The sequence below is a fragment of the Apodemus sylvaticus genome, chromosome 10, assembly GCF_947179515.1.
Source record: "Apodemus sylvaticus chromosome 10, mApoSyl1.1, whole genome shotgun sequence".
NCBI classification, from domain to species: Eukaryota; Metazoa; Chordata; class Mammalia; order Rodentia; family Muridae; genus Apodemus; species Apodemus sylvaticus.
The window spans coordinates 4,037,430-4,065,410 of NC_067481.1; the positions used below are offsets into that span (position 1 = coordinate 4,037,430).

The 27,981-nt window shown below is 52.6% G+C and overlaps 1 protein-coding gene and 1 long non-coding RNA gene across 5 annotated transcripts; one reads left to right on the forward strand and one right to left on the reverse strand.

Annotated features, from left to right (window-relative positions):
* On the reverse strand, positions 1–21,456 carry C1qtnf1 (C1q and TNF related 1). Of its 4 annotated transcripts, none has more exons than XM_052195302.1 (4): positions 21,052–21,456; positions 6,492–6,650; positions 3,751–3,890; positions 1–2,354 (listed from the first exon to the last, which is right to left on the reverse strand). In XM_052195302.1, exons 2-4 carry the CDS (start codon positions 6,644–6,646, stop codon positions 1,804–1,806), a joined length of 846 nt encoding a protein of 281 aa, XP_052051262.1. In that variant the 5' UTR covers positions 6,647–6,650; positions 21,052–21,456; the 3' UTR covers positions 1–1,803. The 4 variants fall into 4 exon arrangements, with proteins under 4 accessions (XP_052051262.1, XP_052051266.1, XP_052051265.1 ...); XM_052195306.1 differs by lacking the exon at positions 21,052–21,456 and adding an exon at positions 16,143–16,164; XM_052195305.1 differs by lacking the exon at positions 21,052–21,456 and adding an exon at positions 10,151–10,257.
* On the forward strand, positions 20,585–27,729 carry LOC127693978 (uncharacterized). The gene is made up of 4 exons (XR_007979772.1): positions 20,585–20,642; positions 23,891–23,998; positions 27,160–27,384; positions 27,527–27,729. It is a non-coding gene; the product is annotated as an uncharacterized LOC127693978 (long non-coding RNA).
* Positions 27,730–27,981: the final 252 nt, after the last annotated feature.

Below are 27,981 nucleotides of genomic sequence, written 5' to 3' on the forward strand. Positions count from 1 at the left end.
GAAGGAGCACTCTAGATGGGGAGGAGAAAAAAAGGAGTACCTAGATAGGGAAAAGGGAAGAAGGAACATTTAGATGGGTAGGAGGGGGAAAGGAGCACTCTAGATGGAGAGGAGGGAAAAAGGAGCACTTTATACAATGAGCAGACAAAAACACCAGTTTGCTGTGGGTTGCTATGACAAGTTTTAATGTTTTCTGGAAAGAGCAGAGTAGAGCACAGGAGGCAGCACCCTCTGCTATAGGCATGCCCATGGAAAGTGGCTTCGAGAGTCTCACCAGCAGAAGCCCCTTTGGAGGAGGCATATGCACACACTGCGAGCCAGAAGGAGAAGAGAGGGATCCTAACCAAGGGCCACCAGGAAGCAGCAAGCAAGGCCTAGTTGTCACTAAGCAGATGTCCAGTGGCCCAGGCCCTGGGGATCAACGTGGGCTGAGATGGGGAAAGAACACAGATTCCCTGCAATCAGAGAATCAGCCCTGAGGCCATCCCTGAGTCTGAGCTGGTGGATGGGACATGCATTTCCTGTTTCCCCTTCTACCACTTGGGGATTGACCTGGAAATAGGTAGATTTTTCAGCTCTGCCTCAGCTCTGGGACCCAAAGGAAGTCCCTCTCACATGGTCATAGACTGGCTAGAGCTGGGTCAGGGCTGGCAGGTCTATCAGACACATCAGTTCTAGCAGGTTAACGCATCAAGTACCCAGACGGAATGCTGGGCTGGGAAGGAAGCAGGACCCTGCGGATGGCAAGGGGCAGTTTGGGAACCCCGATCAGAGGCCTGGTCTTTCCGTGGTTAATCCACCAGGAAGGAGGAACGGGAACTGATGCCCCAACAGGCAAGAGAGACCACCCACCCTAGGTTCCAGAGAGGCTGGGGAAGTGGAGTAGAGCAGAGAGGTCCTGGCACATAGTAAGAATTTTCTTTCTTACAGAGAAAGCTGCAGGGGTCCCTGAGGTCCCCAGCCACTGTCAGGATCCTGTGAGCTGGGGCAAGCAGGACACTGCCACCAGCCCAGAGTCAAGCATGGAGGACACTTGCTGCCTGCCCTCCCCCAACGCTTTCACTAGTGTGGCTCGGAAAGACTGGCAAGTCCCTGGGCAAGGCTATAGCGTGTCAACAGAGCTCGGGGGTCAGTCCTGCTGTCCCCGGGAAAGCTCATGTATGGCCTAGAGTCAAGTCACATGTGGCTTCCAAACCCATATACTGCAGCTCCTCTGTCACCATTCATACTTTCCCTGTGCTTCAGTTTCCCCAATACAAAACAGCTCTCTCTCTCTCGCTCTCTCTCTCTCTCTCTCTCTCTCTCTCTCTCTCTCTCTCTCTCTCTCTCTCTCCAGCTGTCTGGAAGGCCAAAACTAACACCACCTTTCTCTCTCTTTTCTGCTTTACTTCGTTCCTAAGAAACCCATGCGTCCAGGAAAGGGAACACACAGGGGCTGTGTTCTGGAACACCCTGTGACCACAGGACAACACAGCACAGGGTCGTCTAAGGCTGTGTACACAGAAGGAGCTGGAGGTCCCCCAATGTCCTCACAGGCTCCCCGCCCAATGATTTCATCCACCGACAGCTCTCCGCTTAGAGAAGCAGCCAGATCTGGGGCCCGCGGTCCTTTGGGCTTCTCAGTGGCCAAGGGCATCTTGTCAAAAACCAAAACTGAGGAAGCCACGGCCAAGGACGCCAGGCTGGAGCAGAGAGACGATGGGGTCAGCCTGGGGCAGGACTCCAGCGTCCGTAGAATGCAAGGATAGGTCAGGGTGCCAGGCAAGGAGGTCAGCAGCCCGTGGAAGCTCCTCGGGTCGTCCGCTAGGGCTCAGAGGCTGGCTTGACCAGGTAGCCACTGAAGGTGATGTAGGTGTCAAACTCGTCGCTGAAAATGGCATTCTCGCGCTCGCCCTTGAAGAGGCGCACCCATATCTCATCCTCCTCACGCAGCTCCAGCATCAGGCTCTGACTCTGCATGATGCTGCGGTCGCTCACCTGCGCGTACAGGATCACCACCTCCTCCTCGTTCTTCATGATGTGCAGGTACGTCTCCTTCTGGTTCCAAGTGTGCACGTTGAGGCTGAAGAAGTAGATGCCCGGCACGTAGCAGTAGAACTTCCCAGTGAACATATTGAAGTGTTTGTAGAGGTTCACAAACTCCGTGTCGAAGACCACGGGCTGGAAGTAGTCGTTACTGTGCAAAGCCTTCTTCCGGCCCACGGAGAAGGCTGCGTATTGGCTCTTGCAGTGGTTCCCAGGGGCACCTATCGACCCCTTCTGCCCTTTGGGGCCAACATGGCCCCTGGGACCCGTGGAACCGATTTTGCCGTACTTCCCCTGGAGGCCTCGGTCCCCTCGGTCCCCTTTCTCACCTAAGAGAAAACGAGAAGATGTGAGGTCCCAAGGGACGCCGGCCTGCAGCTGGCTCCTGGGCAGCGGACTCCACATCCCAGCATCCTCTCTGGCGTCCCCTAGCAGAAAGTTCCTGAGCAAGGCGGCGCCTGGCCTCTCACATCATCAGCGATAGCTAACTTTCTCACTGTCAAGAGGGCACACTTTCTCAGTTTCTTTCTGGAAAGTCCTGGCAGAGATAAAGGAACATATGGGTTTGCCCACAAGCAGCAGGCTCCGTGGCCAGGTCTGGGCTCACTCTAAGTAAAAGGACTGCAGATGTCAAGACTCAGTGGGGGGCGGAGGGGCGTCCCAGTTTGCAAGCATTCCCTGGGGTTGTGTGAAGTAGACAGCACAGCATTCAGAGAAATGGCTTAGGTGTTGCCTCAAAACAACAACCTTAGAGGTCTACAAGTCTTGGGCAAACGAGGGTAGGCAGAATCCCTGAGGCCCCTCGCTAAGTGTGTGTAGTGTGTACATGCATGACATATGTAAACACACCCTACGGGCACGTGAGAAGCCGGAGAGGATGTGTGTGTGCCCTCCTTTCTCTCCCCTCACCTTTTGGCAACTGTAAGCTCTCCCGGTAACTCTTACTGCTTCAGAAAGCCTGACTCAGGCTGGAGAGATGGCTCAGGGGTTAAGAGCACTGACTGATCTTCCAGAGGTCCTGAGTTCAATTCCCAGCAACCATAAGGTGGCTCACAACCATCTGTAATGAGATTTGGTGCCCTCTTCTGGTCTGCAGACATACATGCAGGCAGAACGCTGTATACATAATAAATCTTTTTTTTTTTTTAATTTGGTTTTTTTCGAGACAGGGTTTCTCTGTGTAGCCCTGGCTGTCCTGGAACTCACTCTATAGACCAGGCTGGCCTCGAATTCAGAAATCTGCCTGCCTCTGCCTCCCAGAGTGCTGGGATTACAGGCATGTGCCACCACTGCTCGACTATAATAAATCTTAAAAAGAAGAAGGAAGGAAGGAAGGAAGGAAGGAAGGAAGGAAGGAAGAAAGGAAGGACAGAGACAGAGAGACAGAGAGACAAGAAAGCCTGGGTCTAGAGTTCGCCTGCCCTCACCCCTCCGCATGTGGGTTACAGGGGTTACAGACTCAAGAGGCTATGCCTAGCTTTTCTGTGGGTGCTGGGGATTTGAACTCAGGGCCTCTTGCTTTGTTCTAACCCACTGAGCCACCTCTAAGGTTCTTCTGCTCATGGATCAAAAATCAAAATGTCTTCCTTCCCTCCAGACGACACCCACCCTGCCCTATCATAGTGACCCCTATCCCTGCCCAGCCATGCCCAGCAATGTCTCCCTCTCCACGGACACAAAGCTCCCCGGGGAACCGGCCCCCAAGCCATTTCCAAAGCCTCTCACCTTTCAGGATGGTGATGTTGATCTGGGGTGGAGGGACTGTCTGGTACACAGGAGTGCCGGGGTCACAGCATCGGTAGCACCGGGAGGTGGGGAGGCCCTCACCCTGGCTAGGCCTATGCTTCTCGCGTGTTTCTTCAGGCCTGAGGAAATAAACCAACACAGTGGTGGAGTGTTTGTGCCGGCGCGCTCTCCTGCTGCTGCGGACATAAGGTTTGTCTCACCCTTGTTCCCCTTCCCTAGAGATGCAAGCTCTGTTTAGCATAGGCATGGATGAGGATTCTGAGATTCCGACTAAAACTGCAGACAGCCACCAGCCTTGACCTACACACACACACACACACACACACACACACACACACCACTATCGGTTGTAATAGACCCAAAGCAAAGATAACACGAATGCCAATGACCTCAGGGCTTAGATGGCAAAGCCATGCCCTCGGGACCAGGTCTTTTGGTGGTAAAGGACTAGGCTATGGATCTAGAACACATCTACCAGCAACTCCTTTGTAAAATCTCCATTCAATTTTTCTTTGAGAGCCTCTGGGCTACAGCTGCCACTGGACAGTAGTGGCTCTACACTGCCACCTCATGGTCATGTGTAACATTGCACTTTGCTCTCCTCCCAGAGGCTCCACAGGACCCAGAGGGATCTAGGTAAACCAGCTAGCCCCTCTCTAACTCTGATCCAATCTATCCCCAGACCATCTGGAACATGGATCCACATATGTCCTGAGTCCAATCATATGAAAACCCAGCTCCAGGAGAAAGACACTCACTCACAGCTCTCTCCTAAGCTTCAGACCTCTTGCAGGAAGTCTCCATCCCCTCCCCCCACTCCCATTCAACAGGCTCTCAGGGGTGTCTTGTGTCTGGAATTGAAGGCCTCATAATGACCCTTGGACTCTAAAACCTACTGATTCCAAATGTTTTTCCCAATATATTCTAGTGACCAGAATGGAGCCTTCTCCCCGCCCCCCATCTCCTCCTCCATATTCAGCAAGTCCAGGGAATCAACCCCTACCCAAAGCACCCCTAGGACCATCCTGGGACCTTACCATCTCTAATGCACCACTCAGACAGTGGTCCTAAGTTTGTCTCTCCACCAGCAAAACATTCTCTGATGCTTCCCTCCATAGTTCCTTCTAGAAATCTCTTGAATGCAAACCTCTCCTGTAGGACTCAAGATTCCCTCCAGCATGAAAGATTTCCCTCACTCAGGCTTAAAACTTCCATACACAGAGCCTGTGCATGCCTCTCCCTACAAAATATCTTCCATAGCCTTGGGTCTGGATACCACTGAGGGTCACAGATGTGAAGGCAAGCCCCGGGCCCCAGCTCCCACCACCCCAAACCACCCTCTCCCACCCCAGCATTACCCACCTGCCTCAGCCTACAGCACTCTGCCTTTTTCTCCCACACTCAAGAGGACCCTGGTACAGCGCTGTGGGTGCAACCGTACTCCAGAGCCTGTACTGTATTGTGTATGTCTGTTCCCCTGTGGCCTTGGAGTTTCTAGAAACCAAGGTCTGTCCTCTATGTGCTTTTCTAGGACCCAGGAGATGGCCTGATTGTCAGTGGCTACTTAATGTTTGCTGAATGAAAAGGAGGAGAGGAAGCACAGGGTTTGGGGTTCTTGGCCCCAAATTCTGCCTGGATGCTTGAGAGTTAAATTGAGCCAATGGGCAGGGAACCCCAAATCAGCATGGAGCCTTGTGAGTGCCTCTCATTTGAAGACCCTACAAAATACTTCCCACAGTGTTAGGTCTGCACACTACTGAGAGTCACGCACACGAAGGCAGGGTCTGTGGGTCCATCGTCTCCAGCTCGCTCCTATTGAGAGATCAGGCATTAGACAGACTCTGCAGTATGCTGACAGACAGGGAGGGGGCCACAATAAAGGTGTCAAATTTCCAAGATGGCTTCTCCCTCACCCTCCTGACTTGAGACCAAAGCCTGGCGGCTTGAAACAAAGGCTTTGTTGGCTTGGTATCCAAACCAGCAGGCTTCTGTTGTTGGATTCAGTTCAACACGCTCAAGACCAGATCAGGGCATACTAGTCTACAGTTACGGATTGATCAACCATCGTGGCCCTTGAGAAGAGACTGGATTTTTTTGGCTTTCCAGGCTCTCCCTCTGCTTCCCATGGGGTCTTTTCTTTGTGCATCTGCGGCATGTGTGTTTCCTCGCCCCCAACAATCGCCTTCCTTCAGCTGTTGCTGCTGTCTGTGGCATTGGAGACTTCTCTGAGGTCACTTGTGCTTGAGATTTTTTTCCCCAGGGGTTGGTTTGTTTGTTTTTTGTTTTTGTTTTTTGTTTTTTAGTTCTTTAACTGGCAGAGACAATGGACCTGAGCAGGCCTTCTAGACTGTATCACCATTTTATAAATGAGTGAGTTGCGTGAGGCCTCTCATCCCTGTCTCCCGCCTCCATGCATCCTCAGAGCCCTGGCATGGATTCTCGGGAGGCCGAGCTAAAGGCAAAGGCAGAGCAGATGCCCTCTCATGACAGGGATGGAAAGTCCTTGTAGACCCAGCTGCCCTGGTGTTGGGATGAGGCTGGACCACCATCCTCAAAACCAGACAGGGTGCTCGAGTCACAGACCCCCCCAAGGTCACCTCTCAGCTTCATCTTTTCCTTTTGTAACTCAAAGCAACCACATCTGGAGCCCCCCCAAACCTCACGTGCTTGACCCGGTCAGATAGAGAGCTCTCTGCTAGCGTGCTACCTCAGTCCCTCACCTTGTCACATGATCCAGAGGAGATGGCAGCTCCTCTGTCTCTTCCCACTCCTGTTGTTCCTCCTGAACGCGTGGCACAAGGCTCAGGACGGGGCCCCAGGTGACAGCCAGCAGCAGGCAGCATCCCAGCATGAATCCCTGTCCACAGGAGCCCATCTTCCTGCCAAACATAAGGAGAGGGCATAGGTTAGGAGGGGACTCTATGAAGAAACAGCCAACAGTGAGAGCTGTCTGCCTGCCTGGCTACATACACACACGCGCGCGCGCGCACACACACGCACACGCACGAGAACGCTCACGCACACGCGCACACACACGCACACGCGCGCGCGCGCACACACACACACACGCACACACACACGCACACACACACACACCTCGACAAGAGCTGCTGAATCACTGAGCACAGGGTCTCTGCACCAGCTTCTCGGGAAGGAAAGTCCATCACCTTCTGACCCCTGACAATGAGCAAATCCAATCCCAGGCGAGTAGAAACTGGCAGCGGCTGTTTTCTGCCACCAGGGGGCGCTGAGCGAGTATCCATTTGCACTTAATTTAGGCACCATAATCCATCCATTCAACTCAATCCTGTTTCACAGCCCCCAGTTTTCAGGCAAAAGTTTAGAACAGAACCCTTCTCTTCCAATATGGAGACTGCCCTTCAATACCCTCCTCGATCCCAGTGTTCCCCCCACCACTAGCCAAAGAAAGTGCAAGGGTGTGTGTGGGTGTGGGTGTGAGTGTGCGCGCGCGCGCGCGCCCGCTTAAGTACTTATTTAAATTCTTTGCCCCATCTACCTGTCATCTCTAGGACTAGGGCAAGCAGAACCTGCCCCTCCTTCCCTGTGGCTATACACCTCAGTCTATGGTCCAGCCCTTGGCTTCTCAAACGTACGAATCATCTTAAACTTCAGCTTCTCTTCAGCAGAGCGGGGCAGGGTCTCCGAGCTCTGTGTTTTCAACACACCCTGGTGCTGCCCAGGGTCTGCTGATAGCACCATGCATGCCCCTCCTAGCCACACCCAAGGCTTGGCACACCTCCTAACCACACCCCCGCCCCCAAGCCTTGGCACCCGTCATCAGCCCCGCACTGCTGCTCCTTAGCTGGGAGCACCTTCGCCCTGCTTGGACTGATAAGCAGTTAACAGGCCCTGCAGCGGCACCAGGCACCCGGCTGAGATTCCGTACATCCTTCCAATTAATTTTCCGGGCCCATGAGGTAGGGGTAGATATGAGAACATGTCCTCATTAATCACTTCTATCCCACCCAGGCCTCTCATGATCCCAGGGCCAATCTTTCTGGGAGACAATATTCATTCATTAGTATGCAGTCTGTAAATGAGAACAGAGGGGATTGGGATGATCTCGGCGCGGTTAAGCGCTAGCCTTGCAGACACAACGGTGTGAGTTCCACTCTTAGAATCCACACACTAAATAAAAACAAGTAAAAGCCAGGTAAGGTGGCCCGTGCTCACAGTCCCAGGATCATGAAATCGGAGACAAGCAGACAAATGCCTGGGGCTCACTGGCTGTCCAGACTTGCTTAAGTTGGTGAGCCCCACGCTGATGGGAGACCCTGTCTCAAAAAGCAAGGCTGATGGCCCCTGAGGAACAACGGAGTTTGTCCTTTGGCCTCTACACATTCCCATGCCCGCTCTCAGAAGTGTTCCTGTACACATCTGAACATGCACAGCATGCACATGCACATACATACACATGTGTACAGCACACACATGCATATGCATGACACACATGCACAGCACACACATGCACATGCACTGCACACACATACACAGCATGCACATGCACTGCACACACATACACAGCATGCACATGCACTGCAACCACATGCTCAGCATGCACATACATAGCACACATATGTGCATATACAACACACACATAAACAACATGCATATATACCACATACATGCACAGTACACACATGCACAGCCTGCACATGCACAGCACACACATGCACATGTACAACACACATATGCACAGCACACACAGTGAGAAGACAGAGGGAGGGAACTGTTGACTTAGGGCCTACTCCTAGGTGTCTGGCTGCACTGGAGCACAGACAAGCTAAACTCAGATGAGCCCAAATGGCCCAAACAAGACCCAGTTCGTGCTATGCTCTGTCACATTCTCCCAGACGCCTCCTCAACCACGACCTGGGAAAACCCTTCTCCGTGGTAGTTTTATGTATCAGGGAGTCTCCAGCCATGGAGACTTTTGCTTGGCCCTTAGACTCTCCCTGTCAGACATGGACGTCCCTGGCCCAGCCAAGTGTCCTGCAGTACTCTGGACTTCACTAGGGCTCAACAAATATTTATCCAGCTAAGTTCCCTCGATCTGTTTGTTTCTGTTTCTGTATTTCCTGTTTTCCCCTGGTACCTTCATAATTAGCCTCCTGCCCGCTGTAAGTGTTAAGCTTGCATCAGGCAAAAGGAAGTTTTCATTTCTTTAAACTGGAGTCTTTTAATGGAAAATGGTTTTTCCATTTTTCCACCTCACTGTGTAGCCCAGGTTGGCTTCAAACTCTTGATCCTCCTGCCTCAGGTTCCTAAGTGCTAGCAGTGTAGGTATGAACCACCATTCGAGGTTTAAATTAGATGTTCTATTAATCTGAATATATATGTATATGAATATGCATATTAATGTATAATATGAACAATATATATACATGTATGTATACATATATACATGATATATGTACCCATCAAAATCCATGTATGTTTTGGGGCCCACATGAATGGAGCATAAAGCTACCTTTGGCTGTCATACCCCATAGGCTCTCAGTCTTGACTTTGCTGACATCTGAAGCTGCCCGTCTCTGCTGTTGGACCCTGTCCTGTACATCTGATGGAGCTCTGTGCTAACCCAGCTTCTACCCACAAATGTTGTAAACACCCTCCTCAGTTTGTAACAACCAATGAATCCAGAAACTGTTCGATGTCTGTCCACTCAGGGGCAAAATCACCCCCAGCAAGTCAAGGCTGAAACACTCCTCCCCCCACACCGGTTTAATAATCATTTAACCAAACCCTACCGCGAAGTCAGCCTCATCATGATAGGGAGTCTTATAATCACTTTTGGAAAAAACAGTATTACCCAACACCTAACCAAAGTTGGCCACAGATTACCTCTGCTGTGAGGCTCCCTGCAGGAAGATAGGTCCAGGGGGGCTAGGACATCCTGATCAAGAGGTGACACCTCCCCACCCCACTGGGCCCTACCCCGCTCCTGCAGTACTCAGAGGTGTTAAATCTCAAACCTAGGACAACACAAATGGCCTGAGTGCCTATTTAACATTTCAAAGCAGACCTGACTGCAGGTTGTCCCTGCACCCCTCAATCCCTACCTGTAGCCCAGGGGCTGGGCTACCCCTCGCCCAGCCCCCCTTCCCTATATAATCCAGCCATTTTGGTTGCCTGGTCTTTTTGTCTACTCTCTTGGACAATCTCTTGGCCCAGGCTGCCCCTCTTGGTCAGTAGCTGCTCTCGGCCCCTCCCCCATCTGCTCACGTGGCTCAGGGTCATGTCCACTCTGGACTCTCCCAGATGCCCCTGCCTCTGTCCATGCTCTCCCTTTTATCTGCAATAAACTTTCTCCTCCACCACACCTAGGAGTAGCCATATCTTTTTCCTTTTCATTTACCTTTCATTTGGTGTGGCCTGTCTCTGGGTTGTGTTGCAGTAACAGTCACTAAGGACAACCCCAGCCTGAGCCTTCCCTGTTTAATGTTGAGGAGAGCTCAACACTGAACAGAAAGCAGTTATTTTATTTCTTCCTCCAAATCCCACAGACAGAGCCCAGCCTCCTTCCTCAGCTCACCCCACGTGCTTCCACCCAACCTTCACCCCAGAAAGCAGGAATCCCCTTTGCAGGACAAGAAGGCAGAGGAGTAACTCACAGGGCCTGGAGGATGTGGGCGCGTGAGGGCACTTCCTGGCTGGGACTTTTTGTCCCTTCCCAAACCTCATGTGGTGGATCCTTTACTGGAAGAGTATTCATCCACACGCTGTTTCCTTATGTTCCTTTAAAGTCTGCCCTGTTGTTTCTGGCCATCTGTGCCTGTGCCTTTGTGTGTGCCTCTGTGTGTGTGTGTGTGTGTGTGCCTGTGTGTGCCTGTGTGTGCCTGTGTGCCTGTATGTGCCTCTGTGTGTGCCTCTGTGTGTGCCTCTGTGTGTGTGTGCTGTGTGTGTGCGCATGTGTGCCTGTGTGTGCCTGTGTGTGTGTGTGCCTATGTGTATGTATGCCTGTGTGTGTGTGCCTATGTGCCTGTGTGCCTGTGTACCTGTGTGTGTGCCTGTGTGTGTGTGTGTGCTTATGTGTGTGTGCCTGTATGTGTGTGCTTGTGTGTGTGTGCCTGTGTGTATGTGTACCTGTGTGTGTATGCTTGTATGTATGTGTGCCTGTGTGTGTGACTGTGTGTGTGTGCCTCTGAGTGTGTGTGCCTCTGTGTGTGTGTGCCTCTGTGTGTGTGTACCTCTGTGTGTATTGTTTGCCTGTGTGTGTGTGTGCCTGTGTGTATGGACCAAGGCCTCCCGGTGTGTGAGGCTGCCTGAGTGGGCTTGGCCTTGGTATCCCCCTTCTCCCCACCACCACCACAAGCTCAGTGCCATTGACAAAAGCATTTTGTAAACACTGTTTTCTTCCGTAATCCTCACAGGGTAAGCAGCTGTTCAGAGAGGCAAGAAGCCTGTAATCTCCTGACATAGCCAGGAGCCTTGGAAGGCGAGTTGGAGCCGCCCTCTCAGCTGGCAATTTAACACAGGCACGGCTTACAGAAGGCTCCGAGATTGGCCTGGCATTGTGCAAGAGCTGGGGTTGAGGGTGGTGGTGATTCAACCATAAATTAAACGTAGTCCCCATCTCAGGGGCACTACATACAGTCCAGGGAAAGAACCAGGCCAATGCTCGAGGCTGAATGAGGAGCAGTGAGCAGGGATCATTCTAGACCTTTGCTCTCACAAACTGTGGCTGTTGTGGTATTGAAAACAAGACGCAAGCCAAGCAGGAAGCATGGGGCAGATACCTGTCATCCCAGGATGCACTAGGAGACAGAGGCAGGCCTTTGAGGGCTGCCTGGCCCTGCCTCCCATCCCCGAGATGACCCTCCATGAAGCCCTTTACACAGGCTCTGCAGACCAACCTCTTGTCTTTACGCATTTAATGAAAGCACGTTACCAACTGGGCTATTGCCCTGCCCAAACATTGCCCAAATCTAAGACTAGCCTGGCTTCCCTGGTGAGACTAATTTCAAGGTGGCTTGGGATTTAGACCTGTGGTAGAGTGCTTAGCTAACATGTACAAGGTACTGGGTTCTATTTGCAAAAATAAAATAAAATAAAATAAAATAAAATAATAATAGAATGAAACTCAAAGTTCTGCTCCCCAGGCAAGCCAGAGAGCCTGTCACCTACCAAGCTCGGGACACTTTGCGTGCATGGCGCTGTTGCTGCCATATTGGATGTTACGTTACAGAACATGGCTGGCGTGGCTGGCGTGGCTGGCAGTTCCAAGGGGGAACTCTGTTCTAGATTAAAATGAGGCCAGCGGGATGGGGAGGGGGGAGCAGGAGTCATGAACAAACAACCCGGAATCTGGGAGTCATTTAGACTCCTTCCTCCCTTGAAGGCCGTTTGTCCTTCCTGCCACTGACCCCACCAGATGCTTTCCAAGGGCTCTGGCTGCCTCCCAGATGAGGCAAGCCAGCATCTCTGTCCAGCGTTGCTGGGGCTTGGGCAGCCCCTAATGTTTTGCACTCAGGTCTTAGGAAGCTTGGCGGAAGAGCACTGGATCCCAGCACATCGCACCTGTGGCTCCAAGCTCCAGGCCACCCTGAGCAAGACATCAGAACTCTTTCTTTGAGCACAGCATGGCCACTGCTCACATTAATGCTCTTACCAGGCATGCGTCTGTCTGCCTTTGCCTCCAAAGTCCTCTCAGATACTAAGAACCTGGGGAGTTGCTCCGTCTCCACTTGACGCTGGGTAGAATTGATTTCAACCACTGAAGAGTGCAAAGCACACAATTCGGCCGAGGAGGAGAGCATGCAGCACTGAGGGGCAAAGTCCCGAGTGCTTCCCTACCGTGTACCTCAGCTCCTAGGTCCTTGCTTCTCCATGATACCACCATTCCTCAAACACCCGAACTTGGGGTGAGCAAGAGGGTGGTAGAGGGACTTCCAGTTAGTCCATAAGCCTGTGTTTATGCCTTGTTGCAGAAGCCTCTTCAGTACGTGATTTCCTTTCTGTGACCCTGCGGGCCATGCTGATCTGAGACCGTCTCTTCCCCCAACTGCTTAAAGGAGACAGCTAGGGAGCCGAGACCCTGTAAATGGGCTCGCATGTGTTCCAGGGCTTGGATATTTTTTCCTGTTCCTGTCTTGGAGACGCGGGGCTTACTTTTTAAGGTTTGGAGTTTCCTCTAAAGCCTGCGGATGGAGAAGGTGGCTTTCTCCAGGACAGCCCACTTACAAGCAAACTACTGCTGGCTCTGGATGAAAGCGAGGTCTTGTTTGAGGCAAAACCATAAGAAAGACCAGGAGTTCCCCCATCCCAAAGCATCTCCCCCGCCCCTCTGCACCCATCCAAAGAGACCCAGCAGAAAGCAGGCCTCAGTCTGTCCAGACTATGTGATAGACAGTCCTCCAGCCTGGAGGTACCTGACCAGCCCAGTCCTCTGCATCCTCCAGGGAACAAAGATCTCCTCCAGTAGAGCAGGTGTCCTTAGGTCACCTCCCAACTGAGCTCCCTCTGGCTGGAAGTTTTAAGAACCATGGGAGAGAAAAGAGGCCCTGGGGGCCTGTGCCAGAACCTCACTCTGCAGGTGGCCTGGCCCAATGCCCATTTCTTTGGCACCAGGAATGTTGCTGCCCTGGGGGCTGACTGCTCCCAAGACCCAGAAAGGAAAGAACCTGGGGATTCTGTGCCTGGGCTCCAACATGCCCAGTCTTTCCTCTGCAAGCAATACAAACTGGCCTTTGTCTGGTTAGCCCAAGCCTGGATATCCCCCCAGCACTTCACAGGAACCGCCCAAAGGCTCTGCAAGAGGGAGCACTGCCCTCCACCAAGTGGCTGCTGGGCCAGCAATGAGATTTGCTCAGCATCGGTCAGTCTTGGTGCTACTGTCTAGCCCTGCCCGGGCCGCTCCCGCCACGCTCACCACCTGGCAGAACCAAGTTCTTTGCAATGTCCTGAGTGCCTTAGTTAATTATTTGGTTGTTATTGTTTTGAGAAAAGGTTTTCATTCTGTAATCCACTGACTATGTAGACTCAGTCTCACGGTGACCCTCCTGCTTCAGCCCTCCTGAGTGCTGGGATTATGGGCACAAGAGACCACACCCAGTGTGAGTCCTTTAAACTGTCTGCTAACTGGGGCTGGAGAGATTGGCCAGCAGTTAGGACTTCTTGCTCTTGCAGAGATCCAAGTTCAGTTTCCAGTACAACGCCTATAACTTCAGTTTCATAGGATCTGGCTCTCTCTACACATATAGCATATACATACATAAGAGTAAAAAGAAGTCTTTAAAAGGCCTATCAGTTTGGACCACTCCTTCTTCTGTACCAGGCTCTGGTCTATTGGGTTCACTCTTCCTTATAGAAGGAAGAAAGAAATAAAGAAAACAGGAGGAAGGAAGGAAGGAAGGAAGGAAGGGAGGGAGGGAGGGAGGGAGGGAGGGAGAGAGGGAGGGAAGAAGGAAAGGAGGAGAAAGGGAAGAAGGGAGGGAGAAAAACAGGCTCTTATGATATTGCCCAGGTTAGCCTTGAATTGTTATGTAGCCCAGGTTGGTCTTGAATTCACCACCAGCCTGTTTTGGCTCTCCATGCAGAGCTTACAGGCTTCTGCCACTCCTCCCATCAATCGACCCATGGTGGTCTCCCCACGAAACAGTTGCTTTCCAAGGCTGCCTCCTCAGCACGAGGCTCCTCTTTCTCCAAACCCTTCCTGCCTGTCATGGCTTCAACGGACACTACCCCAACCCACCCTCACCCAGCAGTGGTGCTGAGGTCCAAGTCTGTGCTCTGCAACACGCCAGCCACACAGGGCTGTTTCAATTAGCTAAGACTAAACACAATAAACCTTCAGGTCGGACGGCAGATGCTCGCACACTTCTCACCAGACAAAGTGGCCGTCCAGCTCCCTGGATTTTTCCTGACCAAGCCTTTAGCCAGTGAGGCTCTGTATCTGTGTCCCCAGATGTCTGCGTGGTGACCCTGGCCTGCCTGGCCACGAGACCCTCATACCCCCCAATTAACTCATCCCCTCCTCCTTTTCCCACAATCCACACTTTTTCCCCTTCCCCTAGGGCTAGCAGCTGGGTGAAAGATATCACTGTGGAAGCTGCTAAAACCCGTGCTTTTCATACACCTTCTGCATCTAAGCCCCTGCCAAGCTCCCAAAGGTCTGCGCCTCTTGTGTTTTGCACCAAGTCTTTCCCAGCTGGCCCAAGGTCTCCCTGCCTACCACCAGCTGGTCTCCCAGAGGCAGCTTTCAAATGGGAGCATGACTCTCTTGACTTCAAGGTATCTACTGTCAAGATAGGAAGTGTTTAAATCCTGAGCATCAATGCGGACCTCCCCTCCCCCATCACTCCAGCTGCCTGCAGCCTTTCTGGGTCTTTAGATGGATGATCCTCTCAACTGCCAACCCCCACCCACAGCGGTGCTTTCAGAACCACCCCCCTTTAGCAAGCTTCCTAGAGCCCCACCTGACATTACTGATGCTCCTTCAGCATCTAGTCCTGGTCTCCTGCCCAAGAACTAGAACTAGGAACTCCCAGAAGATGGGAGCTGTTTCATTCCTATGCCCTCCGGCATCTGGCATCACTTTAAAAAAAAATATTTATTTTTGGTGTGTGTGTGTGCGCGTGCACGCGCGCGCACGCCTGTGAAGCATATGTAAAACGTACTGAACCCCTTGAGCTAGAGTTACAGCTGGTTGTGAGACACCCAGTGTGGGTGCTGGGAGCAAAGCTTGGATCCTCATGACCAGCAAACGCTCAGTTACCGCAGCATCTCACCACCCGCCCCACCCCCAGCGATGTGTCATTTTTCCTGCAGTCAATCCCTAGTGCAAAGCCGTCACGTATATTCTACATGTTGAAGAGGCGAGGACCATGAGCGAGACCCAAGTGCAATCAAAGGTGGCCTGAAATCTGAATCTCGCGAGAGTCTGGAGCTCCCCCTTCCCAAATCCTTCCCTTCTCCGCACTCAGAAAGCCTTCTGCTTCTAAGACTCCACAATTCTGCACCAAGGTTACTAACCCTGAAGGCCACCGGGAAGACAGATCAGATAAATGACAGTAATCAGTTGGGTGGAAAACGAAGACCATGCTTGTTGATTAGAGGCAAATCCCAACCCTCGGGAAGTATGGGGCTGTGCTGACCAGAAAAGCCTGGTTCTTTCTAAAGGAGGAGGAAGGAGGGAGAGAAGAGGGGGCATGCTGGGGGTTGTGGAGCACCAATCAATTAGTGCAAAAGGGTACATTATTTATTGGCTCAGAAGTTTCTAGAACCATTAACCAGAAGGTTAAGTGTGGCGTCCCCGCCCACAGCAGCGACCTTGAAGCCCACCTACCCAGCCGCTCCCAACAGCCACCGCGGGGGGCGGGGCTGGAAATGACACTCAGATACGCTCCTACCTGGGCTTCTCTGAGTTTCTCTCTTTCTGCCTATAACAGTCCCCTCTCTTCCCTCGCAGTAAGTACACATTATTTTCCACTTAGAGAGGACAAAATAAGCCCCGCCCTGGGAACCAAGAGAGCCTTTTGTTTATCCCGGGAAAGTTGGCTATGCATAGGAAAGTTGACAGGCAGTGGGGAGGGCGGGATTGTAGAGCATTTGAGGCTCACATGGAGCCGCTGAGAAACATCCTCCTGTTGAAGCCTTAAGTCCCACATCCTTTTACACCTTAATGAGCATTGTTTATGAATGCCTGCAGCACACCCCGGGCCAGGCAGGAAGATGCCAACCTTCCCTTGGGCATTGGCCGCTCCCACGCATTGGGCTCTGGTTTGGGGTGCCCACGGATTGGCTTGCTTAGTGGCAGCTGAAATACCCGCAGTCACCTGTGAGAAGACAATTGGTCATCACTTACTTAGCAGAAGACTGCTGAGCATTTACAGGGTGCCAGGCACAGTGTGGGCACGAGGAAGGACCCATCACTGGCTTCCTTGGTTCAGTGTTCAGAAATCTATGTGGTACCGTCCCCCAGAGTCATCAGAAAAGGTCAAAGCCAGAAGGACTGTGTGGTGTTCAAGGCCAGCCTGGGGGACACACTGGGTTCCAGGCCAGCCCCACCAACATAGGGAGACCGTCAATAACAATAACGAGAAAAGCCAGTGTGCACGCTGAATTACGAGGCCGGAAGCCGGGAGTGGTGTGAAGAATCCCTACTGAGGGAAGGGCTGAAGGCTCTCTTCCCGTTCTTTGGGATGTCAGGAGTCAGTTATGAATGGACAGCACCGGAGGATCCACTGTGGAAGCGTGAAGGCTGAGAGAGAGAGACCACGAGGTAGAGGAGGCTCGGGTTCTAACCTAATCAGCCTACAACAGCCTCCAGGGCTCTAGCCTAGTCTCTGTCTGTCTGTCTGTCTCCCTCCCTCTCTCTCTCTCTCTCTCTCACACACACACACACACACACAGCCTCTAGCCCTTGAGCCTGTCTCACCAGCAGGCTCTACCCGCACAGCAGCTGTGGCTGGTCAACTATCATGTAGGCGCTTCAGACCCTATACCTCCTTTTCATAGGTGGATCTTCAGGGGCCCCCAGACCCAGGGAGGGAGAGGCTTTGTATATTAAAAAACTCGGGAGTTTCATGATACTGGAAACCTTTCCATATCCCCCCTCCCCCCATCTTCCACAAGATACCAGAACCCAGCTTGGTATCCTGGTAAAAATGAAGATATTCCAAACAGACACGTGGGCCCCTCCCTTTGACTATTAGACTATTGGGACAATGGACCCCGTGAAATTGGGATTCTCACCCCCACCCCAGGTATCTCCTACTTGGAGAAGGAAGCGGTAGGCAAGAGAGCACCTCGCCTGCCATGTCTTGCCCACGACAGCTTAGCTCTGCATACTTTGCCTCTATTTACATCAGAACCTCACATCAGGACCCCAGAGACAAACGCAGAGGCCACTGGGCCTCTTTTATTTCTTCTTCCCAATGTGGCCGCACTAAATAAACCTGCCTGTTGGTGTAACTGGTCTGTCGAGTGCAGTAGCTGAACCTGGCCTGTCTAAGCGCCCAGAAGCTCAGGCTCTGGCACTAACAACCCAGCAATAGCCCTGTGTAGGAAGAGCCAGCCCCGGTAATGGAAGGCCGGAAGCTGCAGACCCAGCCTCCCTTCTGGCCTGCATCTGCCCCAGGCCCACCCATGGTTGGCAGCTTCCCCCAGGGGGATCTTCTCCGTCCCTGGTACCCAGGACAACAGGCAGCTGGCAACCAGATGCCCGATGGTGGGGAGGAGCTGCAGCCCCAGGATGTGAGGCTCTCCACCACATGTGGCCACCACAGCCAGAAGCACGTCTGGCCCAGCCCTGGGCACCAGGAACTTGGCTTCTCTGCACCACTCTCCTCTCCTGACGCCTCCCTCATCCTCCACGTCTGGGCTTCGGCCCGCTGCCTGCCGGCTGTCTCCTGGTCAGCTGTCTCATTTCAAGGGAAATTCCTACCTCAGCCAGGAAGACGGTGAGACACAGAGGCCTAGTCAGAGAATGGAGTACCAGTGGTGTGCCCAGGCAGGTGCCCGAGGAGGTGACTGTAGATACGCAAAGGCCTCTGAAGCAGGCTGGGAAGCCCAGTGGTCAGTGGCGATGGAGGCATCAAAACCCCTGCCTCTACCCAGTGAGGTCAGGGTGGGTGTCTCATGATGGGTACCAGCTACTACGGGAAGAGCTACTGCTGGCCACACCGGTATCTCACCAACCGTTGCTATTTAGCCAGGGCTCTGAGACACAGTGCCCTTGCAGGTTCAGAGGCCTCACCCAGATCACAGGCCAGTTCCTCCACAAACCAAACAGGCCTACAGGGATTCGAGCATGTCCCTTCCTGTCTGGGAAGGAGGGAAAGAGAAACCACTTCTGAAGGCCTCCAAGACTGCAGTCACCCATCAGAGGTCCTGCCAGGGCAAGGACCCAGGGCAGGGCCCTGAGAGCCAGAGCCAGAGAGCCTGTGGGGCTCTCCTTTTCAGCAAACTGCTCTCTGGAGAAGCCAGATGTCTCCTGCACCTCATAAATTATTCAGGGAGGTGGCAGGGTCCTATCCAGACAGTGACTGGGTCACATTAGCGGAAGGCAGATTTTCAGTGACTACAAGCAGAGAAATATCAATTCCTAGGAGCTCCCACTCCCACTCCAGTATCTCTGGGTCCCTCAAGGCCGGAACCCAGGCTGCTCCCAGTCCTTACTCTCCAGAGGGCGGTGGTCAGTCAGAGGCTACATCCTCCAGTGGACATTGACCTGCTCTTCTGGCTTCAGACTATCACCACCTCAGCCTCACCTAAACCCTAGAGCCTCAGCCACCCTCATCCCTAGTAACTATGACCCTCCAAAGGGCCTGACCGCCCCCAACCTGTGGGTAAGAAACAGTGAGTGACGGTGTCCCGAGTGAACCCATAGTTTCTACGAAATTCTTTTCATCTTTGTTTTGATGGATGAAGTTCAATGCCGGAATACTTGGTTTATGAGTCATGCTAATTACGGGGAGGGGGAGCGGAGGGGCGGGCACCAGGAAGAATAACAGAAAGGAGTGTGTTCAGGAAAAAAAAATTAATGCTGCGCTGGTTGTTCTGAATAGGGAGGTTACAGCCAGGAATGAGCAGCAAGCAGCCCTCACCCTCCAGGGCGGGCCAGCCGGTGGGTGGGGCCAGCCGGTGGGTGGGGCCTGCCTCCTCCCAGCGGGAGGGGCTCCTGGGCCTCTGTGAACCTCAGAACACCTCTTTTGAGTTTTCAGTAGGCAGGGCGGCCGAGCAGGGAGTGTACTGTGAGTTTCTAGGAAATAAAATGGGACAGGTAGGAAGCTTTATGTCTTCTGCCTGGGCAGAGAGTCCAAGATGAGTCCTGGGGAGGGAAGACACCGTTTAGCTGGGATGCTTCCTGGTAGGCTGCGGGGCCTGGGATCGGTCCCGAGGCAGAGCTGTGAGGTGCTTAGAGCAGCGAGGATCCCTGGTTCTCGGCCCTCGGCTTCCCTCTGCAGGTTTCCCTCCTCGCCAGTGAGCCCTGGAGGAGCCTGGTGGGGACTGCACAGCTCCTCCCACTCGGTGCAGGCAGCACACAGTTGGTGCACTAAAAAAAGCAGAGCCCGCAGTCCCTCACTCCCAAGGGGGATCCCAATGACATTTCTCAGTTTTCCTTTTTTCCCTTGTTGTTTTTCTTTTCATTTGGTTACTTTGAAACAACATCTGCTCTATCATCTCCGCTGAACACATCAGCAGGCTCTGTGGCTCGGGATGGCTCCGACAAGCCGCAGCCTTCCCGCCTCACAGTCTTGAGCCAACATACCCAGTGAAAATCAAAGTTGGTATTTGGTGGTTGCTGTTTCTGGGACTGGAGATGCAACCCCTGGCCTTTCACACGCTAGGCACCGCACACTCTGCCTTCTGAACCACATCCCGAACCCTGTTGTCAAAAATGGAGAAGCATGTTCTGTGGTCTCCATTCCAAGAACAGGGAACGGGCAGAAAGGAATCGGAGAGGCAGCTCCTTCCCACCCTTCTAAGAGACAAGGGCGCAGTTGGGAGTAACTGGATGAGAGGAGGCTCCCTGAGAAGTCTAGCTCTCCAGGACAGGGAACAGCTTGGGTGGGTGCAGGGATAGACAGGGTGGGACTCAGGTTAACGGTAAGTTATAGCTACACCAGCAGGATGCCCAGACTTGTGAGTCTAGGTGGACACGAGCTGAGCAAAGGCCCTGGGGCATCTTAGAATCTGCAGCCCTAGCCTCAGCACCAGAGGCAGCTCTTTTACTTCCCAGGAAGGTCCGTGGAGAAGGGATATTTGTTTTTTCCTGCCCACGCTGGATGCCCTCCAGGAACAGTGAGACTGTTAGAGAAGGGGCCAAAGTCCACACTTCCTGTTCCGCGTTGGGGCTCCAGCTGACCACTGACAGCTGGGACAGACCTGGATCCCAGCCGTCCCAGGTAATATCACAGGGCACGGGTAGCACGCGCTGGGAACAGAGGTGCTCTTTCCCCTTCCACACCCTCTGAAGAGCATCTGGGCGAAAGAGAGACACCCCACAAAACAGTGGAAGATGTGCAGTTGCTCCTGTCAGCGTCCTAGCCGACAAAGAGCCCGCCCCCTGCACGCTCCCAACAGGGAGCCCCAACAGGCTGCCGCTGCACAGCCCGTCCGTGTAGGGGGAGTTAGCAAGAATAACTCGATGCTGTCCCCCAAACTTCTGCTCTGTCTGCCCCTTTGCCATAAGGTTCACGTCACATCTCACTCCAGAGAAAGCATCCGCTCAGTCATCTAAGTGAAGCCACGAAGACAGAGCTCAGAGTCATCGAGTCCTTCCCAGTCCGACCGTCCGATGTCCAGGCCACCTACCTCCTTCCAGCTGAGCGGGCTGTGCCAACCGAATCCTCCAGCCTCTCAGGGCTCTCAGGGAGCCGTCTCTTAGAGCATCTCCCAGGGGCTGAGCCTTTTTCTAGGCTAGGTCAGAGGGGAAGCACAGACGTGTCAAAGCAGAGAGAGAGAGAGTGGGGGGGGGGGGGACGGGCGCGCGCGCAAGTGAGCACGAGAGAGAGCCCGAGGATGAAAAAAGTTCCCTAGGGGGAAACACTTAAGGGAGAAGAAAGGGGGGAGGTGCAAGTCACAGCAGTCCCAACACCTTTATCTCCTCAGCCGCCTCCAAGGTCTCTTTGGCCAGAAGCGGAAATGTGGTTTCTCTCAAAAGTAGAGGAAGAGAGGAAGAAAGAGGGACCAATACAAAGCGCCAACCCAAGCCAGATGTGAGCTGCGGAGGAGCCTAGAACGCTCCTAGCGCTTTCTATCCAAACAGCAGCCGCTGAGGATTAACTGTGTGTGTGCCCAGCTGGCTGGCTGGCTGGCTGGCTCTCTCTACTTCTGGATGCCCTGGGGAGCTGGCACAGGCTTGGAGGGGATGGAGGTGAACATTTCTGTTTATCTAGAGGTCTTTCCAGATGTGGAGGTGGCTGTGAGCCCAGAACAAGGATATTCCATGCAGGACAGAGGCCTGCAAAAAGGCTGAGAATCTTAATTGGTGGTAGGAGTGTTGACCTGGGCATGTGGGCAACCCCGAGTCCCAACAGTGGTCCCATCTGAGACACTTTCCTTCAGGGCTACTTGTACTCCAGGGACAGATGGGTAGGTATGGTATCCATAATCCCTTTGTGGCAAAATGGCAGGTTGTGTGTTCACGCAAGTATGTACTGGAAGGGGACCGCTCAGTTGCTCAGTTCAGAGCCCAGAGAACCCTGTGAGGCAAAGGTGAACAGGCAACATCCGGAAGGAAGGTCCAGGTCCTCCGGTGATGCCCTGGAGGGTGGTGCTGGGCCAGACGCCTGCTCAGCCTCTGCTGGGCAGCTCTGCTCTGGACAGTTCTTAATCTTACGCACAAGCCCTGGTGAGTCTCCTCGTGTAGGGATCATGTCCCCAGCTTCTCCAGAACAGTCCCTCCTATTCTCCACCCCCAGACACTGAGTCAGATAGCTTGCACTGGAATCTTATCACAACTCTAAAAGAGAGGGGATCTGAACAGAGAAATGAAACGGCCCTAGTGAGGCCAGGCTCTGAGAGCACCTTCTCCCCCTCCCCTCTCTCTCACCCCCCCTTTCTCTCCCCCTCCCTCACCCTCTTTCTCTCCCTTTCTCTCTCCCCCTCCTCCCTTTCCCCTCTCCTTCTCTCTCCCTCTCTTTCTCCCTTCCCCCTCCCTCTCCCCTCTTTTCCCTCCCTTTCCCCCTCCCTCTTCCCTTCCCTTAGCCATCCCCTTCCCACCATTCCTCCTCCTCCCACCCCTCCTTCCCCCTCCCTCTTCGTTTCCCCTACCTCCCTCCCCTTCCCAACACTCCTCCTCCCACCCCTCCTTTCCTCCCTCCTTTCTCTAGGCAGGAGATGCTGGTTCGGGATATCCCAGGTAAAACAGGCTACGCTTTTCTACTCTTTGCTGTGCCAGCATAAAGAAGGGCCAACAGAATCAAAGGGGGTGCAAGCCAGTGCCCCCATCATCTCCTCCCAAGCCTGGGCATAGAGAGAGAGGCAGAGGTCAAATCCCAGAATGGGCTGGAACCGAAGAGGAAAGATTTGACGTCAGACAGAAGCCTGTGAATTCCCACAGACTTCTCCAGAAATTCCAAATCCAAGTGCCAACCCATGGGAAGGAAAGACGTTACTGGCCCTCTGGAACCCCGGCAGAGCATTTAAGGACGCCTGTTGAGCGTGTAGATGTGTAGATGTGTTCCAACCAGAGATATGACCTGCCCCGACCTAGCAGCCCTGAGGAGAGTTCCTGTTTCTTGGTACATATCTAAGGCTGAGCAAAATCGCATCCTTGGTTATCTATACAGGAAATGGCAAGGATAAGCTTCTCCCCATTCCTGTAAGTGATATGAAGTTATCCACCCAGCACGTGGGCTCAGCCTGTGCTCATCTCTCTGTCCCTAACATCCTTCACAGTAGAGATGCCAGGGAGAGCAGCCAGCAGAAGCAGGCGTGTTCTTTGACCCCTTCCTAGGCTGCTGAGGGCTAACAGAGAGTCTTGGAAGTCTTGCGAGGGACAAATGCAGCATCACTTCATGTCATGGTCCCACTCAGAAGACTCGGCTTAGTGGAACCCTGGCTCAGAGCAGGGCAGCAGGACTCATAAAGCTGGGCATGTGGCTCAGGAGAGGGACACACACCCAAGATGGATGCAGGGTGGAGGTCTGAGACGCCAACCTGGAGGTCAAAAGCAAAAGAAAGGTTTAGAGATACACCAGAGTCCCCTTGGTGATGGTCAGCTCCGCAGCGGGCTCGTTCCGACAGGACGTTTTGCATCAACCTGACTGGTTTCCATACTCATGGGACTGGTGCCCTGTGAACGAAATGAAGCTGGACTCAGTGTCTCTAATCCAGAGTCAGCTGAGCCAGATGGACTCAGAGAGAGACAGAGATTTCCCTGGAAGCAACTAACTCACTCAGGGGACCTGGAACAGCCCTGACTGTTCATCGGGGCAATAAACAAAGGTCACCCAGTTTCACAACAGCTCAAGTCACATTGTACTATCAAGTTTATGTCAAACCTAGGAGAGACCAAGACTTCAGGTCGTTTCGTATTATGGGGGATATAGGGTGGGGGTGGTTAGTTTGCTTCTGTTTTTCAGTGTGTGGTTTCCTTTTTCAGTCGCACCCCTTAACCAGGTATGCTGGTGCACACTTTTAATTTCAGCTTTTGAGAGGCCGAGGTAGATGGAACCCTGTGAGTTTGAGGCCATCCTGGTCTATACAGCAAGCTCCAGGCCAGACAGAGACACATATTGAGACACTGTCTCGATAGGTGAGTAGTCAAACAAACGGAATGGCTTATTTGTGTGTGTGTGTGTGTGTGTGTGTGTGTGCGCGCGTGCGTTTGTACACATGTGTCCCAGTGCGTGTAAGTGTGTAAGCATGGATGTAGAAGTCAGAGGAAACCCGTGGATCTTGGTCCTCAGAGTCTCACTGTTCTGGGACAATCAGATAAAGAAGGCCGCTGGCCAGCAGGTCCTAAGTCTGCCTGTGCCCATCTTCTCAGCACCTACATTATTAACTCCTTACCACACTTAAAAGAAAAAAACATGAATTCTGGGATGGGAGTTGAGTCCTAATGCTTGCAAGGAAAGCACTTTGAGAATTAAGCCATCTCCCCATTCTTTCTGGTTTTTCCTCTGTCACAGAGCCTCGCTCAGTAATCCGGACTGGCTCTCAGCTAATACCAATCCTTCTGACCCACCCTTCCAATTGCTGGGATTAGATATGTGCACCACTGCACCTGGTGTGTTTTGGGAATTTCAGATAAGCAACCATGACCCGAAGCTTCTCACATGATTAATAAAAAGGTTGAAGACATGTTAGAATGTCTGTCATAAGTACAAGTATTGTAAGTATAACCTCCCTTCTAACAGACTCTTAGGCTGAGCCCCCACATCTCCCAAGAGACTTAAAGGGGGCGTGTTTATTTTCTTTGAGGTAGGGACTGGGAGAGGAGCAGCGTGACACTAAACACAGCAAAGGGAGCCTTGGGCTTCCCATGGTGCCTGAGTCAGAAGGCTCGGAGGCATGGGGAATTCTAAGGGGTGGGAACAGAGATGGAGTGTGTCTGAGGGATGTCATCACAACCTACAACCCAGTCTAACAGGCAAACAGGCAAAAGGGACTCACAAAGACCAGGTTGCAAAGGCTAACACATGCCAGTGTAACAGAATTTATGTGTCACCGAACTGGACAGCTTGTCAGGCCCCTAAAGCCCTTTGTCGTCAATTTCATTTCTGCTTTGAAACTGTAAGAAAGACAGGAAATTTAGCAAGACAGGGAATGCTTTGCAGATTTCCAGGCCTCCTTCCATCCCTGCCACAAACACCCCAAGCAACCAGAACCTGAGTGTTTTGCACTTAGCTAAAGCTGTCCCTCCAGGGCTAAGGCAGGGGTCATGGTGAAACACAACATAAGAAATGAAACCCAAGATGACGCAGAGCCTGGGTCAGCACAGCCTTCATCAGCACAGCCTGCATCAGAGGTCATCATCCTGAGAACATGGAACAGATGTCAAGACCAAGCACCCCTCCAGGGTCCCCCTATGAAGTTCTAAAGCATGCTGTAAGCTACGTCTGCCCTGAATTCCCTAGCTATTGCACCTACGCAAGGGTGTCTGGGCCAAGCATCAAAGGCTTCCTCCATCTTCCCAAGTGGCACAGACCAGGGCAGCTCCTGAGAGAAGAGTAGAGACAGAGGGGCACCTCCTGCAGCCAGCATGGCGGGCATGCTCTGTGCCCAGACATATTGTAGTGCTATACTTATTTGCTTTTGTGTATATATGTGCATAAGTGTGTATGTGGTGTATCTGATGGTTTTTTTTTTGGTCTGTGTCTGTAAGCATTGTCGTGTGTGTGTGTGTGTGTGTGTGTGTGTGTGTGTGTGTGTGTGCGTGCGCGTGCGCTCTCGCGCAGATGGGTAGAGATGGATGTTGGTCGCTCATTTGAGACCTTTGAGATCTCAATTCCCAAGCTTGTCCAGGAGGTGCTCTTGCCCCCTGCTGAGGCAACTCCCCAGTCCCTGCTGGGCAATTCTTTCCTTCTCCCTTCTCCCTGGTCCCATCATTTCTGCTGCTGTTCTCTGGTTGCTGGAAAGGGCTGGGAGGCCTTGGCTGCTTTAGGGCAACACTGGTTTCCCCCATGAGCACAGCATGTCATTAGCAGCTCCATGACCTATCCCACTGGGGCCCTAACGTTCTGCCAAGCCAGCTATTCTGGGCCTGTCTGCCTGGCTATCCCACAGGCAAAGGCTGGCTTTGCAAACTTTTGAATTCCATTCTGAAGGGCAGTGCAACAGGCAGGCTTCCACGGGCGGTGGTCCGCTGCCAAGGCGGGGGCAGGGGGACCGCTCAGAGATCCACAGAAGTTGCTGAAATGGGAAAGGAAACCTGGCATCCAGACCAGTCCTGGCCACCGGCCTGTGTTCATAGCTCCTGTCCGGCGCCGCCTGTTTTCTGGGAGGCCCAGGCAGGTGGAGCTCAGGATTGGCAGCTATGGCTGGTACAGGACCTCACAGCTGGAAGAAAACAAGTGTAAGGACTGTCCCTCTGCAAGGTCAGCACACTATGTGCCGTAGCCATTCACATGTCTCTTGACGTTCATTCAGTCATTTAACTTCCGCGTGCCTCAGTTTCTCTGTCTCTACTGGTTCCCTCCGTTTTGATAAGTGTCAGTTAACACAGAGGCACAGAACGACCCTGATGTAATATCTTACCTGATAAATAAAGTGACATCGCCCCCTGGTGGAAGGCACAGTCCTAAGCGCTTAACTTCGTAGAGCTGAGAGAGATTGAAAGGAGGGCCGGAGTGAAGGACGTTATACAGAGCCACAGAAACTAAAACGTGCTGAAAGGCGGTGTGTAATGGGCAGAGGACGCCCTGACTGAGTGGAGGCCTGAGTGGAGGCGCACCGTTGACATGGGCATGGCTGTCAAAGGATCCCAAGGCCCAGGCCCATCCTGAGGGCCAAGCGCAGGTGATTGACTAGTGCAGAAACTAGCTGGCTTCCTTCTGCAGAGCCTGCTGGCCTACAGACTCCTCCCACAGAGCCTGCTGGCCTACAGACTCCTCCCACAGGGACTGCTGACCTATAGACTCCTCCCACAGAGTCTAGGTAACTGCCCCTGTGCTGTACACAGCAAACACACTTGAGGTCTAGGGTTGATGCGCACAGCTCAGTTGACAGGAGCTTTTCTATATGTGTGTCTACGTGTCTGTTCTTTCTGCATCTCCTTACTAACCCTAGTCAAGGACCAAGCTGTTCGGAATGTGACAGAGGTGTGATGGAGAGGCCCTCAGAAGCAAAACCTCTCTTAACCTTCTTCAGCCATCCTGTCTCTACTCTTTCCCCATAGAAAGTTGAACCCCTCTCCTAGAAATCCAGCCACAAAATCCAGAAACACCACATAAGCTTCCCCACCTTTCTGTGCAGACGCTGGCCGTTGAAGAAGTTCTCCGACCTGAGGAGAATAAGTTGGGTACTCAGCCTTAGATAGGCTATCTATTTTAACCGCACTCCACACAAAACTCAGAGAACTATGGAAGACGAGGTGGAAAGAAAGAGGTGGAGAATGCGAGGACTGCCGTCAACTGCGTCAACTACCGTCTTCTTGATATGGCGCCACAGTTATGGTTACCACAGGATCAATCCGGAAAGGTCAGCAGACCTCCCAGCGGGCAGCACCAACTAGGAGAGGAATCCGGAAGTGGATGTGATCTAGATACATTGTATACAAGTATGGCATTGTCAAGCAATGCGTAAAACCTTCTTTAAAGGTTTTTTTTTTTTTTCCCTGTAGGACTGAAGAAATAGCCCAGGACTTACGAGCACTTGCTAATCTTGCAGAGGACCCAGGTTCGATTCTCAGTACCCACACGAAGACTCACAACCATCTGTAGCCTGAGTCCCACAGGATCCTACTCCCCCTTCTGACCTCCATGAGCACCAGGCAAGCACACGGTGAACATGTGTATAGGCAAAACAATCATACTCAAAATAAAAGGAAGAAATCTTTCTCTTTTTTTAAAAGAATTATTTATTTTATGTACATGAGTACACTGTAGCTGCCCTCAAACACACCAGAAGAAGGCATAGGATCCCATTACAGATGGTTGTGAGCCACCATGCAGTTGCTGGGAATTGAACTCAGGACCTCTGGAAGAGCAGTCAGTGCTCTTAAACACTGAGCCATCTCTCCAGGGTCCAGAAGAAGTCTTTCTTAAAACAGAAAGGTTACATATTTTTAAAGTCTTC